A 13,192-nucleotide genomic window follows, 5' to 3' on the forward strand; every position below is an offset into this window, starting at 1 on the left:
AAAACTACCGATTTTTCCGATCCCCAATTCCGATTAATCGGTACAACACTAATATATATATATATATATATATATATATATATATATATGATTAGTTTTTTTTTGAAAAAGAATTCCAGCAGAGTGCTCAATTAAAAGGAAAATCCAAAATGTAAGAGCGTATTTATATTTTGTGTACAGAAAGTTGTTAGTTGAAACAGATCATTGGTACCGTCGGTTTCAAGCCCGATAATAAGGCCCGTTTAAGGTATCCTTATCAAGCTCTCTTCATTTGGATGAAATATTAAGATATTGACTTTTTTACTGTTTGTAACACACAAAAATAATAAAGCAGTTAACAATTTCAAAGAATTTCTACAACAAAATAAATTAAAAAAAAAATCAATGACACAAAATCAAATAAAATTAAACTAAAGTTTTATTTTATTTAAACTCATTTATTCACGGAACCATCTTGTTTAAAATTAAAATTCCATCAAGCTTTGCATTTGTTGAAAACCGACTCCACTGGTTTTCCTTCCTTGCTTACAGTACGCGTGTGGATTGGCATTTTGAACGCCCTGCAACAAAGGGAAAATATCTACAATTATAAATCTGAAACAATGTTTTCATTACAAACGTGTAACTATACGAGATGTTTTCAATAAGTTTCTAGACTTTTTTCGTATGTGAACTTTTATTGATAGTGCATGCATTAAACTCTAGTCCCCTTCGAAGTAATCTCCCCCGGTTGCAACGAAGTTATTGTACCGTTCTAATAACGTCTGCACGGCTCAATGGAAGTCCTCTTGGGTGAGTATGTCAATCACCCTCCTCACAGCCACTTTCATCTCCTCAATTGTCTCATAATGACAGCCTTTAAAGTTTCCTTGAGCTTAGGGAATAACCAAAAGCCACACGGTTCAAGGTCTGGACTATAGGGAGGGTGAGAATCTGAATTGATCAACTCGGCCATCTTCCTGCTGTCATGGCAACGTCTTTCTTTCTTTCTGAACATCCTTCTGAGAAATTTCGCGCAAATCTTCCGCATCTTGAGTTTCCCGCAAATAATTGTGTGTACAGTTCCCACACTGATATCAAACTGTGCACTTATTGTCTCTACACGACGATCCTTATCCATGAAATTCTTTATTTGGTCAATCAACTGTAATCTTCTTTACTCTTCCATCTCCTCTCATCATCCATCGCAGACTCCCTGTCCTCTTTGACTCTCTTATGCCACTCAAAAACTGATGCTCGATTCATAAAAGATGGTCCAAAAGCAGTCTGAAGCATTCTGTACGTTTCTGTGGCATTTTTTTTTTACCAAGTTTAAATAAGAAATTTATTACATAACGTTCTTCGAAAGTGTCTTCATTTCCCACCTATCCTCACCTGAGCTGCCTTCTGTTGTATTGATCCATCCCGCTACTACCGTTTTTTTTTACACCTATCTCCACCCGGGCTTCCTATATAGATAAATAAACGACAAAAGTCTATATTCCAAAGTTCATGAGGGTGACCATCTTATAATTTATTTCTTTTTATTCAGAAGCTGTAACTACCGTATAAATCGAAATTCAAAATGGCGTAATGGAAACATAATATAAGGTATTGGTAGCTTCTCTTACAATTTTCGGATTTTAATCATGTAAAAACTTTATTTCCTTTTGATAGGTTGATTGTTGCTATTTTTCTGATGAGTTAAGGGCAAAATAGATTCATTGATTAATATAATAAGCTGATTGATTTTGCGCTATGAAACATACTTTCAAGTATTGTAAATGTCAACTGAATTAAAGGAATACATTATAAGATTCTCAACATCATGAACTTTGGAATATAGACTTTGGTTATTCATTCAATATATATATATATATATATATATATATATATATATATATATATATGAATATATAAATATAAATATAAATAAATAAAACTGTACCCTGCCACGCGTTGCTCTGGCTAAATTTGGTGTAATGGAAAATTCTAATAAAAAGAGAAAATGCATGTTTCTTATATTCTTAGTACAGCAATCCACTCTAAAAAAAAAAGAAAAATATGAAAAAAATGGTACTCTTGCAGAATTGGATCCTGATCCTCAGGATTGCCGTCAATCATGGCTTGGGCTCGACCAACAATCAGTGGATAAAGCTAACGTTGAAACGCTAATTTTTTTTTTCTGTATACAAAAATGTGAGTTAGTAATTAATATTTGAGTGATGGGGGGGGGTTACTATACACAGATTCGAAAAAGTTGTCCAAAAACAAATGAAAGCAAAGGTAAGGTAAGTTACATTTCTACCTAACTGGATAGTTGTTTAGTGTTTTTATGTAAGGTAAAATGTTTAATCGGCTGGAAAAACAGAAATGGTTGCAAACTGTTGAATACGTTAAGTTTGGGAAATGAAGTTGAAAACTAAAAACTATACAATACAGTGTCAAAAACCCACCGAATACGTTACCATGACATAGGCTGACATAATCGGTGGGTTTGTGACAGTATTTTTTATAGTTTTTTAGTTTTAACTCACTTTCTCAAACTTACCATAATTAACAGTGTCCGCCACCATTTGTATCTTTCAAATACAACGATAAACAGTTTTTCGAGCTGACTAAACGTTACATTAAATGAAAAGGGTTTGTATTAACAGATACAAAGAAGTTGTCAAAAAATGAATATATAACAAATAAATGTTATCAAAGGCAAGAAAAGTAAATGTTCTACCTAACTGGATAAGATTGTAGTGTTTTTATGTAATGTATAATGTTTAATCAGTTCAAAAACATGCAGTGTTTATCGGTATATTTGAAAAATACAAATGGCGGCAGACTGTATCGAACATGTTAAGTTTGGGGAAATTTTGGGAAAATGAGTTTAAACTAAAAAACTATACAAAATACTGTTAGGAACTCACTCAGTATATGTTACTGTGATGTAGGCTGACATATAATCAGTGGTTTTAAATTTTGATCGATACAGGTAACAACTTTTAAGTCCCTTTTAGTGATTACCTGGTTTGAGGATATTATACAACTAAATTGCAAATCTGCCCCAAAAATCCGGTATTTACTTTAAGGCCCGTCTCATGTTCGATTGATTACATGCTCCTGGTTAGGACCCATAGCTGGAGGAAGCTTCACATGCCTCCGAACAGTATCTTAGTCCAAAATACACTGTAGCTTACATTGCTTTGTAGAGAACCTACACTTAATTTTATTTAAATAGGCTGTCATTATGAGAAAATTGAGATGAGAAAAGAGTCCGTGACGAGGGCCATTGACACGCTTTCACAAAAGGATTTCAATTGGGCATCCCAGGAGTTGTTTGAACGGCACAGCAAGTGCATTGCAGTCGTAGAAGTTTACTTCGAAGGAAACTCGGGATTCTTGTGTGTATTGTCGATCAACTACTTTATTTAATCACCTAAATTAATATACGAAAATATAATTTTATGCGTAAATGTTCAGTATTTACTTCAACGGTGCTCAATACATATGTAGAGCTAGGTAGTAAGTTATAAAAATTAAACTACACAGACTATTTCGCGTTTCATTCTCGTACGCCTGACGCAATCTCACGAGAATGAAATGCAGAATATTCTGTGTAGTTTAATTGCCATATATGTTTTTATAACTTACCATATGTATATATATGTATATATATATATATATATATATATATACACACATATGTGTGTATATATATATATATATATATATATATATATATATATAAACTATTAAATCAACTTGTACATGGGCAAAGATAGTATCCATAATTATACCACACGACTACTTACTGCTTGTCCACTATGAAGTTTATTTCATCATCGGATGAAATTGCGGCGTCTATTTTGCTGGGAATACCACGGAAGTATTGATTTACTGGGTATTTATCCCTCTGATCGACGTCCTCATCTTTCGGATAGAATATGTAAAAATGGCCCTCCTGCAAAAATGCAAACAACAATATTTGTAAAATTATTAAACCGCCTACATCTCTACATTTCAATCTTGTTTAGCATTGTCGAGTATATATTGCTTACGTGTCGATATATTTCATCGTCTATAACAATTATAACAAACAGGGACAAATAACAGTCTCTTAGGGTTCACATCGGTCAATAAAGAAACATACCAGGACTGGTCCTGCCTTGATAGAGTTCACAGTAGACTTCGTAACCTCGTAGGAGATGTCCTTTTCTCTTCCTTGCAACCTCTATCTCACAGAAGAGATGTTGCGAGTTTGTCTCTGTTGTATCGTTATTGTCATGGAAAGTGTTCCACTGAGCTTCAATCTATGGTCCCCCCTCGCCAAACTTTCACAAGAAACACTCGTCTAGCTGTAAACACTATCAATAATTCCCCCCACTCTTTATCTGTGCCTAAACCTAAACGTAGATTCCATGAACAAAGCTTCTTTCTTAGAACTGCACGCCTGTGGAATTGTCTTCCGTTTTCCTGCTTTCCGGCTGACTACAATATGGTTGTCTTCAAGTCTAACGTAAATAAGTTCTTGATGAGCCGTTCCATATAAGTTATCAAATTTACCAAATTGTCATTACTAATGATTAGTATATTGTCCAATTTCTACTGTACACTCTTTAACCCTTATCCTTGAGTGGCCTCTTGGCCTTGATAATGTGGTGATGCCTGTGTAAAAAATACCTTATCCATCTGGGTTCATGTTCATTTGACGGATCCTCGGAAAATAAAGTTTTGTTGCTATTTTCAGCAGCTTTATTTTTGATGTTTCCCTCATTGGAAAGCTGTAACACTGCCCATTAGATTTTTACTATCGATGTTTTCCTCTACTCGGAGCCATTATGGTCTGAGGACCGTAATGGCTCCTTCTGCCTACCAACTAGGTCTGCTCTCTCTGACTCCCAATTCTTGACAAACTCATACGTGTATTTTTAAGTAATCTGATGACATCATTTTGTTTATGTTCGAACAAGTTAACATTTTTCTTTGTGCTAGTTATGAAACAGACAATTTTTGTGCAAGGGCTGGTTTTTAATAAAGACGCTGAAACCAGGCGTCGTGTTTTAAATAAACTTGAAAACGAGCCGAATGAAAAACTACAAAGCTTAGCCGAAGACTGTGAACGGCTTATTGAGTTGAAGCAGGACAGTCGTGACATAGAGGAAAACGGAGTATCGCACATTAAAATGATCCATCAGACGAAAAAATTAACTTAAAAAAATAACCAGAGGAAAAAAACAGGGAAAAGATCCACCTGGACAGTGTTGGAGGTTTGAAGATAAACATTGGTAAAATGAGTGTCCCTACAAATTTAAACAGTGTGACATATGCTACCAGAAATGACATGAGGCATCACATTGTAGGAAAAAATCTCTTAGAAAAAAGACATCCATTAAACTCACAAAATTGAATCTGAAGAACGAAATATCCAGAAATATGTTAAAATGTTTAAAAAGAAAGTAAGACTACAGCTTGATGGTAGGTCTGACATTTCCATTATTAATGTACGTACATGGAAGAAGCTTGGGAGACCTGATATGATTAGATCACATAAAACGGCGAGAAGCGTCAGTGGTGAAATATCATTTTCAAAGGAGAATTATTGACGAATATTTCTTTTCAGAATAAGATTAATGTACATACATGAAAGAAGTTTTTAACATAATAATTTTCCCTTTTAGCAATGGTTTCAACCATTTGTTTGATTAAAAATTCGATAATATGCGTAAACGCTTACTTTCTTAAGTGGTTTTGATCAGGACTGTATATATATATATATATATATATATATATATATATATATATATATATATATATATATGTATGTATATATATATGTATATATATATATATATATACTTTCTTAATCGATGTTTTCTCTTGACAATATATCGGTTGAAAGACGTCTCGAGGTTTATTTTAGTTTTTTTTATAATCACTATTTATAAATATATAAATTTACTCTTAAATCGTTTTTATTAACGCTTTCCCCTTTATTAATTATTTATTTCCCAGCTCGGTATGTCTCCGGATATCTTGTTCAAAGCTATTATTAATATATATATCTGTGTGTGTGTGTGTGTGTGTGTGTGTGTGTGTGTGCGTGCGTGCTTTTGTGTGTAACATTGTACAAACCTTGTAAAGAAAAATGCGTTCACCGCCATCATAATACTGAATTGCACATTCGGGGCTGTGGCTCTTTTCGTTCGAGGTAGCTTTTGGAGAAGTTTCAGACAAAGTGAATTGCCCTGCGGAATTTACCGTATACGCCCATACTTTTTCATCTGAATAATAATTATAAGAAGAATAATAATAAGAAGAACAAAAACAAGAAGAAGAAGAAGAAGAAGAAAAGCAAATAAGTAAAACAACTGAAATATTAAGCAAAACCCTTTGAATGCGCAGACTATTACACATGGACAACATATGAACGTATGATCAATAAAACTTTTCTCTCATGCATGGAGAATTGTTATCATATTTGGGCTTGTGCATCTACTACTAGTCTCTCGCTCATGGACAGAATTCAAAAGAGAGTCGCCAACCTTATAGGTCCCGAACTGTTAGCTGGCTTCAGCTTTTGTCCCATCGACGAAATCTTGCATCCCTCTGCCTGTTTCACAAGTATTTTAATGGTGGATGCTCCGACGAATTACAAATTCTTGTAGCACCTCGTCGTAAATATCACCTAACAGACCCGGCAACAGCAAAATCCCACCCCTACACAGTAGAGATCCCCAGATGCCAGAAAATATTCTACTCTAATAGTTTCTTCTCCAAAAATGCAAGACTTTGGAATTTCCGTCCGGGTCCCTGTTTCCCTGACTGTACTATGCTGAAGTTCAATTGTAATGTAAACAGAGATCTTGCTGCTCAACTCCCTACATAGCATCCTTGCAATTTACGCCCCAGATAGTAGACCCCTACATCAAAGTGGCATTTGTTTTGTGTGAAAATGAAAAAAAAAGTATCAATAAATGTTTAGCTATATTTTCGTACCTCCATTTATAATTCAAACTCATTTCAATACGTACAAGCAATAAATATCAGACCACATTTTGATATACTATGTACTTTTTGATTTTAATTATAAACGTTACAAAACTTTCAGTGCGAACCGTATTTCGTATTTTATAAGATTCACACCTGGAAGATGTGATACTAATTAGAAATACATTTACCTTTAAATAAATAAGCTTTGCTGGTTTTCTTTGAATATACAGCGGCTTGTACCAAATCCGGACCACCGGGGAAAAGAGTTTGGACAGGCGTCTTTTTTCCATTTTGTCCGTCAATAACTTCTCCTTGGTCAACAAACACAAAATCTACTTCTTTTACTGAAAACAGAAAAATAATTAAAATCTTTTAAAATTAAGTACTTATGCAGAATAGATACCGTGCTGAAATAATAACGTTATTATTTAGAACCTCAATCTTAACATGGAGAGAGAAGGGTGTTTTGTAAGTATTCTGTACTTTAACCTTACAATTTCATAAAAAAAGATACAGTAAAACGTGGATTTTACTTGAAAATACTATTTTAAAAAATAGAACGATACTTTCTCTGCACTAACTCATAGGGGATTCTATTTGGGATCAGATTTGCAGGAATACTTTATAGGGAGTTGGGCACATTACACTTGAACTTTTGCATGTCAGTACAGTCACGGAAGTATGGGCCCGGGAGGTAATTCTAAAGTCTAGGAGTTTGAGGAAAGAAGCTGTTTGAGTAGAAAGCTTTGAAGCATCTCGAATTATTTACGTCATCAACAGTGAAAAGATGGTATTTTACTACTTCTCGGGCCATTAATGTCGTGGGAGCTCTACTATGTTGAGTTCGTCCGAGCCTTTTTTATTTTTTATTGAAGCACTTGTAAAACAGGCACGGGAATGCCACATTTCGGCGATGGGACAGTGATTGGAGTTAGGCCGACAGTGTGGAACCTATTAGATTGACGACTCTTTTCTGAACTTTATCTAAGAGCGACAGGCTACTGGTAGATGCACCAGCACAGATGTGACAACAATACTCCATGCATATGCGAATAGTTGCTTTGTAAAGATACAGGGTACTTTCAGGTGTGAGTAATCTCTTAGCACGGTAGAGAGAGTCCATGTGTAAATTCATATTGTTTGTGAATGTTAAGCCTAACAGCTTGAAGGAAGCACTTTAATTCTTTTGACGAGTGTAACTTTTCAGTAAACATATATATACTTAGTGCGAACTCAATTAACCCAAATTACCATGCGGGAGCGCAGGAATACTTGGTTTAGAACCTATCCTATTGGAGCGGCTGTTTTATTATATTAGTATAGTCGTAGTGGGCAATGAAAGGGGCCCTGCACATATCTCCGATGAGCATTCCCAAGGCCACAATCATGTGGATGAAGAGTTGGCAGATGGTCTACATTTTGCCTGTTTGATACTTATGTACATCCAATTTATCCAGCACTACTCGCCCTCAAACTGAAACCATTAACTAAAATGACAGCTTAAACAAAAACTACAATCAAACGAGGCACAAATCCAAATAAAACTAAATCGCCTTTTTCCTTGATGTTCGCAGTCAGAAATATCCGTGGATTTATAACTAATTTAGATAATGTAGAAAATTATTTCTTAGCAAAGTCCCCGGATATCTTAGTTCTAAAAAAAATTAACTTACACTCGCCCGTCTAACCACTCTAAGATGCTTGATTATCTCCCACTCTGCCGTAAGGAATCAGGCAGAATTGCACGGACTTGGAGTCTATATTCGAAACACACTCTCCTTGATGAGAGAATCCAAACTAAAATCAAACAACCTGGCCTCAATGTGCCTTAGACTAAACTTGTAACAATAGCTACTTATATTTTCTTTACCCTTTATCTCGACCCAGGACTGTACCCTAAACAATTAAGTCTCCGACAGCATAGATGCAACACTTTTTTTTAGACATTGGTGCCCAAGTACCTGCATTTGGTGAGTTTAATATCATAGTAATTGGATTAGTTTCTCACACATAGCTTTTCCATATCCCATTCTAAGACAGTCACGTTCCCGACTCGTCTCCCAGATCGACAGGATCAGTAAGTCTCACTTATAGATTTATTTCTGACGACAGTTGCCGGGAATTATGTAACAAATGCTCATAGTCCACTCGAGAATTCCGTTCACATTGTGAGAATCACGCTAAACTTTCGAATCGGAGCTTAAGAGTTATACAAAAAATATGTAACACTTACTTCTCATGGCCGCATCGATGGTTTTGTATGACTGCTGGCAAAAACCAACTTCATCCCCACCTTTAGCATCATCGTCCGGAAGTACCTTATCATCTGTAACTCCACCATTATCTGGTAATGCATCATCTTTACCCCCATCAGCATCGGGGTTAACTGCATCATCATCATCTGTAACCCCACCATTATCTGGTAATGCATCATCTTTACCCCCATCATCATCGGGGTTTACTGCATCATCATCATCTGTAACCCCACCATTATCTGGTAATGCATCATCTTTACCCCCATCATCATCAGGGTTAACTGCATCATCATCATCTGTAACTCCACCATTATCTGGTAATGCATCATCTTTACCCTCATCATCATCAGGGTTAACTGCATCATCATCATCTGTAACTCCACCATTATCTGGTAATGCATCATCTTTACCCCCATCATCATCAGGTTTAACTGCATCATCATCATATGTAACTCCACCATTATCTGGTAATGCATCATCATAATGTGTAACGGCATCATCATCTTTAGTTTCATCATCATTTTGAAATGCCCAATCCTCTGTAACTCCATAATCACCATCATCATATTCATATCCATAATCATCTGCAAGAAAATAAAACCCTTTAAAATAAAAATCACGATCGACAAAACAAAACATATAAAAACAAGGAAATCAAGCCACACTACAAAACCCCATTCTCATGAGTGAATTTCAAAATATTATATGGAAATAAACGCGGTCTATTCTTCAATATGTTATAGATAGATATATTATCAGTAAAATCGATATTCGCTTCTAACTAGCATATGATTTTTCACTAGTGGGATCTGTGGAAGTTCCACAGAGGACACTTTCATATGTAATATATTGATGTTAGCATTCTGTAGATGTTCAGTGTTAATGGAGACTCTCTGATATTATTTTAGCTTTTTTGTTAAAACTGTAATCTGAGCTAGCACGAAGGTCCGGCAAGTACGCTTAAATATGATATTTTAAATATTGCAGTTTTTCTATCTATTATTATAGAGTTAATGTTCTATCGATTTTCATATTTTATAAAATTTCGATTTCAAAAATAAAAAATACATATATTCATAGCATTTGGGTGCATTAGCTTGAATCGAAACCGAAATAAAAACTTATGATATATATATATATATATATATATATATATATATATATATATGTAACTTAAGCTCCTTCAGCCATAATCGAAACCGAAACTAAAGCTTATGAAGAATTCTTGATAAAATTATTAATAAAAAAATTACTGGAGTGCTATCAGTCATAATCGAAACTGAAACCAAAACTTATGAAGAATTCTTGGTAAAATTATTCATGACAAGAAATGGAAGTATATAACAATTAAACGACCCGGATGTAAGCGTGACACAGAAAGTAGCACAAACGCTGTCGTATTAATGTATATATATTATGTCTTCTTCAACTATATTTTTACAAAGCAAAATATAGTTCTATTTTGTTCTTTTTTAATAAAAAAATTGTACTATAGAATTAATCAATGGAAACGAATAAGGATCCCAGGGTACTTTTACACAGGTATACATTAGTCAATGTAATTAGAAGTACAAGCCATGTTTAGTTTCAGAACAGTTTCCGATGGTTCGTTGTCCTGAGATGTGACTGGTTTGCAGTAGACAGAACAGTTCCGATGGTTCGTTGTTCCACACTAATCCTTAGAGGTAACTGGTTTGCAGTAGACAGAACAGTTCCGATGGTTCGTTGTTCCACACTAATCCTTAGAGGTAACTGGTTTGCAGTAGACAGAACAGTTTCCGATGGTTCGTTCTTCCACACTAATCCTGAGAGGTGACTGGTTTTAACTAGACAGTTCCACAGAGAAAAAGATTCTTACCGTGTCGAGACGAAAAAAAAATATGCGAAATTGCTACAGAAAAGGTTTAATATTTATGGAGCAATTCTGATTTCTATTTGGTTGGTAGCAGAACGTGAATTAATTCGATTCGTCAGTTCCTAGCAGCATCGTCTATAAATAGAATCGCCCGACTGTGTAGGATCATACCCCATTATGCATCAAAAATATTGTAACATCCCCCCTATTCTTATAATGGGGAGGTCCCTTGTGTTCGTTCTGCTCAAAAATCAATATATATTTTTATATTCAATTATACATAACAAAAATTAGAAATCATTTGGATCTTAAAATTTTAGCATGTAAAAAGACGCCGTTCAGATGTCAAAACAGATATATCTGTGTACAAAAAAGAGAAATAAAATATATGGAAGGTATTTTTACCTTAAAAAGGGGTGGGTATGTAAAAAAGAAGCCATTTCTTAAATTTAATTATGCGGTTTTGTAAAAAAGAGAAAGAAAAAACGCATACATGTATACATATAAACAAGTATGCATGAAAATAAACATACGTTTAAAGAAAGTTTTTTTGTTTTGTTTTTTTTTTGTTTTGTTTTTTGTTGATTAAAACAATGCACAAAATAAGACATTTTTGAAAAATAAGAAAGAAAACTGATGTGCACCAAAAAAATAAAAGTCAATTTTAATTTATGTCTGCCTTAAAATAAGCATGCAAAAAGTATTTGTCGAAAAGGAAAATTACAAAGAAGAGGTTTTTAACAAGTTACTTTTTTCTTTTTTTTTAAATTTATTTTAGTAAAAGTATTAGTTACGCATTAGTAGATTAAAGTGTTAATACAAACAAAATGGATGCAGCTTAACGTCTTTACCCAGGACTACTTTTTTTTAATATATAGAAATTTATATACATACAGGCCCGTGGAAAAAATTATTCAATCGAATCTCCCAACGAGTTTCGAAGAAAAACGCTTTAACTTTATTCTAATTGCGGGTTTCGTGAATACATCAGCGATATTTTTTATGATATGTAATTCAAAATAATGGATTCCTTTTTCACCTCGGTTTTTACGAAATGGCATTGTATATCTATATGCTTAATTAAATCTTTGGTTGATTATCGAGTTCTGTGCTAAGACTATACTGTCTTGATTATCACAATTAATTACTACGAGGCTTTTAGTTAATTCTAGCTCTAAAATAGTATTTAGGATATTTTTAGGGTAAAGTGCTTCCTGGGTCGTGTGTGTGATCGCGATAAATTCTGCTTCATACGTAGAGAGAGATCCAATCTGTTGCTTTTTAGATTTCCATGAAATAATAGGCCCATTTTCTGAGAGTCTGAAACAATATCCAGATATACTTTTTCGATATTAGTCGTTTCCCCAATCTGAATCCGAAAATCCTTCTAATATTGGGGGATTTTTTTTTTATTTTCTAAATACTAACTTCTGTTCTTTAGTTCCTTTTAAATAACGAAGGACTGGTTTAGCTCTGTTTAAATCCTTCATTGTCGGTTGTGATAATTTTTGTGATAGTTTTGTTACTGTATAGCATATATCGGGTCTGGTCACAGTCATTAAATATATAAGACTACCTATAATTTCCCGGTATAATTTATCATTTATTATTTCAGATTCTGTATGTATATTTTATTAATATCATTTTCGACCGGTGTAGAGCGTTTCTTGTAATCTCCCATTCCAAATTTTAATAGTATTTTGTCGATGTATCTCGGTTGATTCATCGTGACAAGTCCTGTGCTTTGAGTAAATTCTATCCCCCAAAACCAGGATATTTTGCCGAGATCGGTCATTTTGAATCTTTTACTTAATTTGTTCTTAACATCGGTTAACATTATGTCACAATTTGATGCGATTAAAATATCATCGACCCACAAAACCAAAATCAGTAGTTTATCGTCTTTGTGTTGGGTATATAAACAGGGGTCTGCAGCGCATTGTCTAAATTGTTGTTTAATAATATAATCATGAAATACTGTGTTCCAACACCGAGAACTCTGCTTTAGACCATATAATGACTTGTTAAGTTGCCACACGCTATTTTTATTTTTCATTATAAATCCCTCTGGAGGGGTAATATAAATTTCACAGTCTATTGGCTCATTCAAATAAACATT

At 34.2% G+C, this 13,192-nt stretch overlaps 1 protein-coding gene across 1 annotated transcript; it reads right to left on the bottom strand.

Moving 5' to 3' along the window:
• Positions 1–442: 442 nt before the first annotated feature.
• On the bottom strand, positions 443–9,872 carry LOC145274880 (uncharacterized). The gene is made up of 5 exons (XM_080127493.1): positions 9,197–9,872; positions 7,152–7,307; positions 6,106–6,254; positions 3,786–3,934; positions 443–560 (listed from the first exon to the last, which is right to left on the bottom strand). Exons 1-5 carry the CDS (start codon positions 9,855–9,857, stop codon positions 476–478), a joined length of 1,200 nt encoding a protein of 399 aa, XP_079983619.1. The 5' UTR covers positions 9,858–9,872; the 3' UTR covers positions 443–475.
• Positions 9,873–13,192: the final 3,320 nt, after the last annotated feature.

Source organism: Euprymna scolopes, unplaced genomic scaffold (assembly GCF_053919585.1).
Source record: "Euprymna scolopes isolate OS-2025 unplaced genomic scaffold, ASM5391958v1 sca5, whole genome shotgun sequence".
In the NCBI taxonomy this organism is placed as follows: Eukaryota; Metazoa; Mollusca; class Cephalopoda; order Sepiida; family Sepiolidae; genus Euprymna; species Euprymna scolopes.

Coding starts and splice junctions, on each gene's coding strand:
- LOC145274880 (XM_080127493.1), bottom strand. CDS start 9,857: ATGTTTTGTTTTGTCGATCGTGATTTTTATTTTAAAGGGTTTTATTTT. Junction 7,308..9,196: donor CATCGATGCGGCCATGAGAA/GTAAGTGTTACA, acceptor TTCTGTTTTCAG/TAAAAGAAGTAGATTTTGTG. Junction 561..3,785: donor AACTTCATAGTGGACAAGCA/GTAAGTAGTCGT, acceptor CCTTTGTTGCAG/GGCGTTCAAAATGCCAATCC.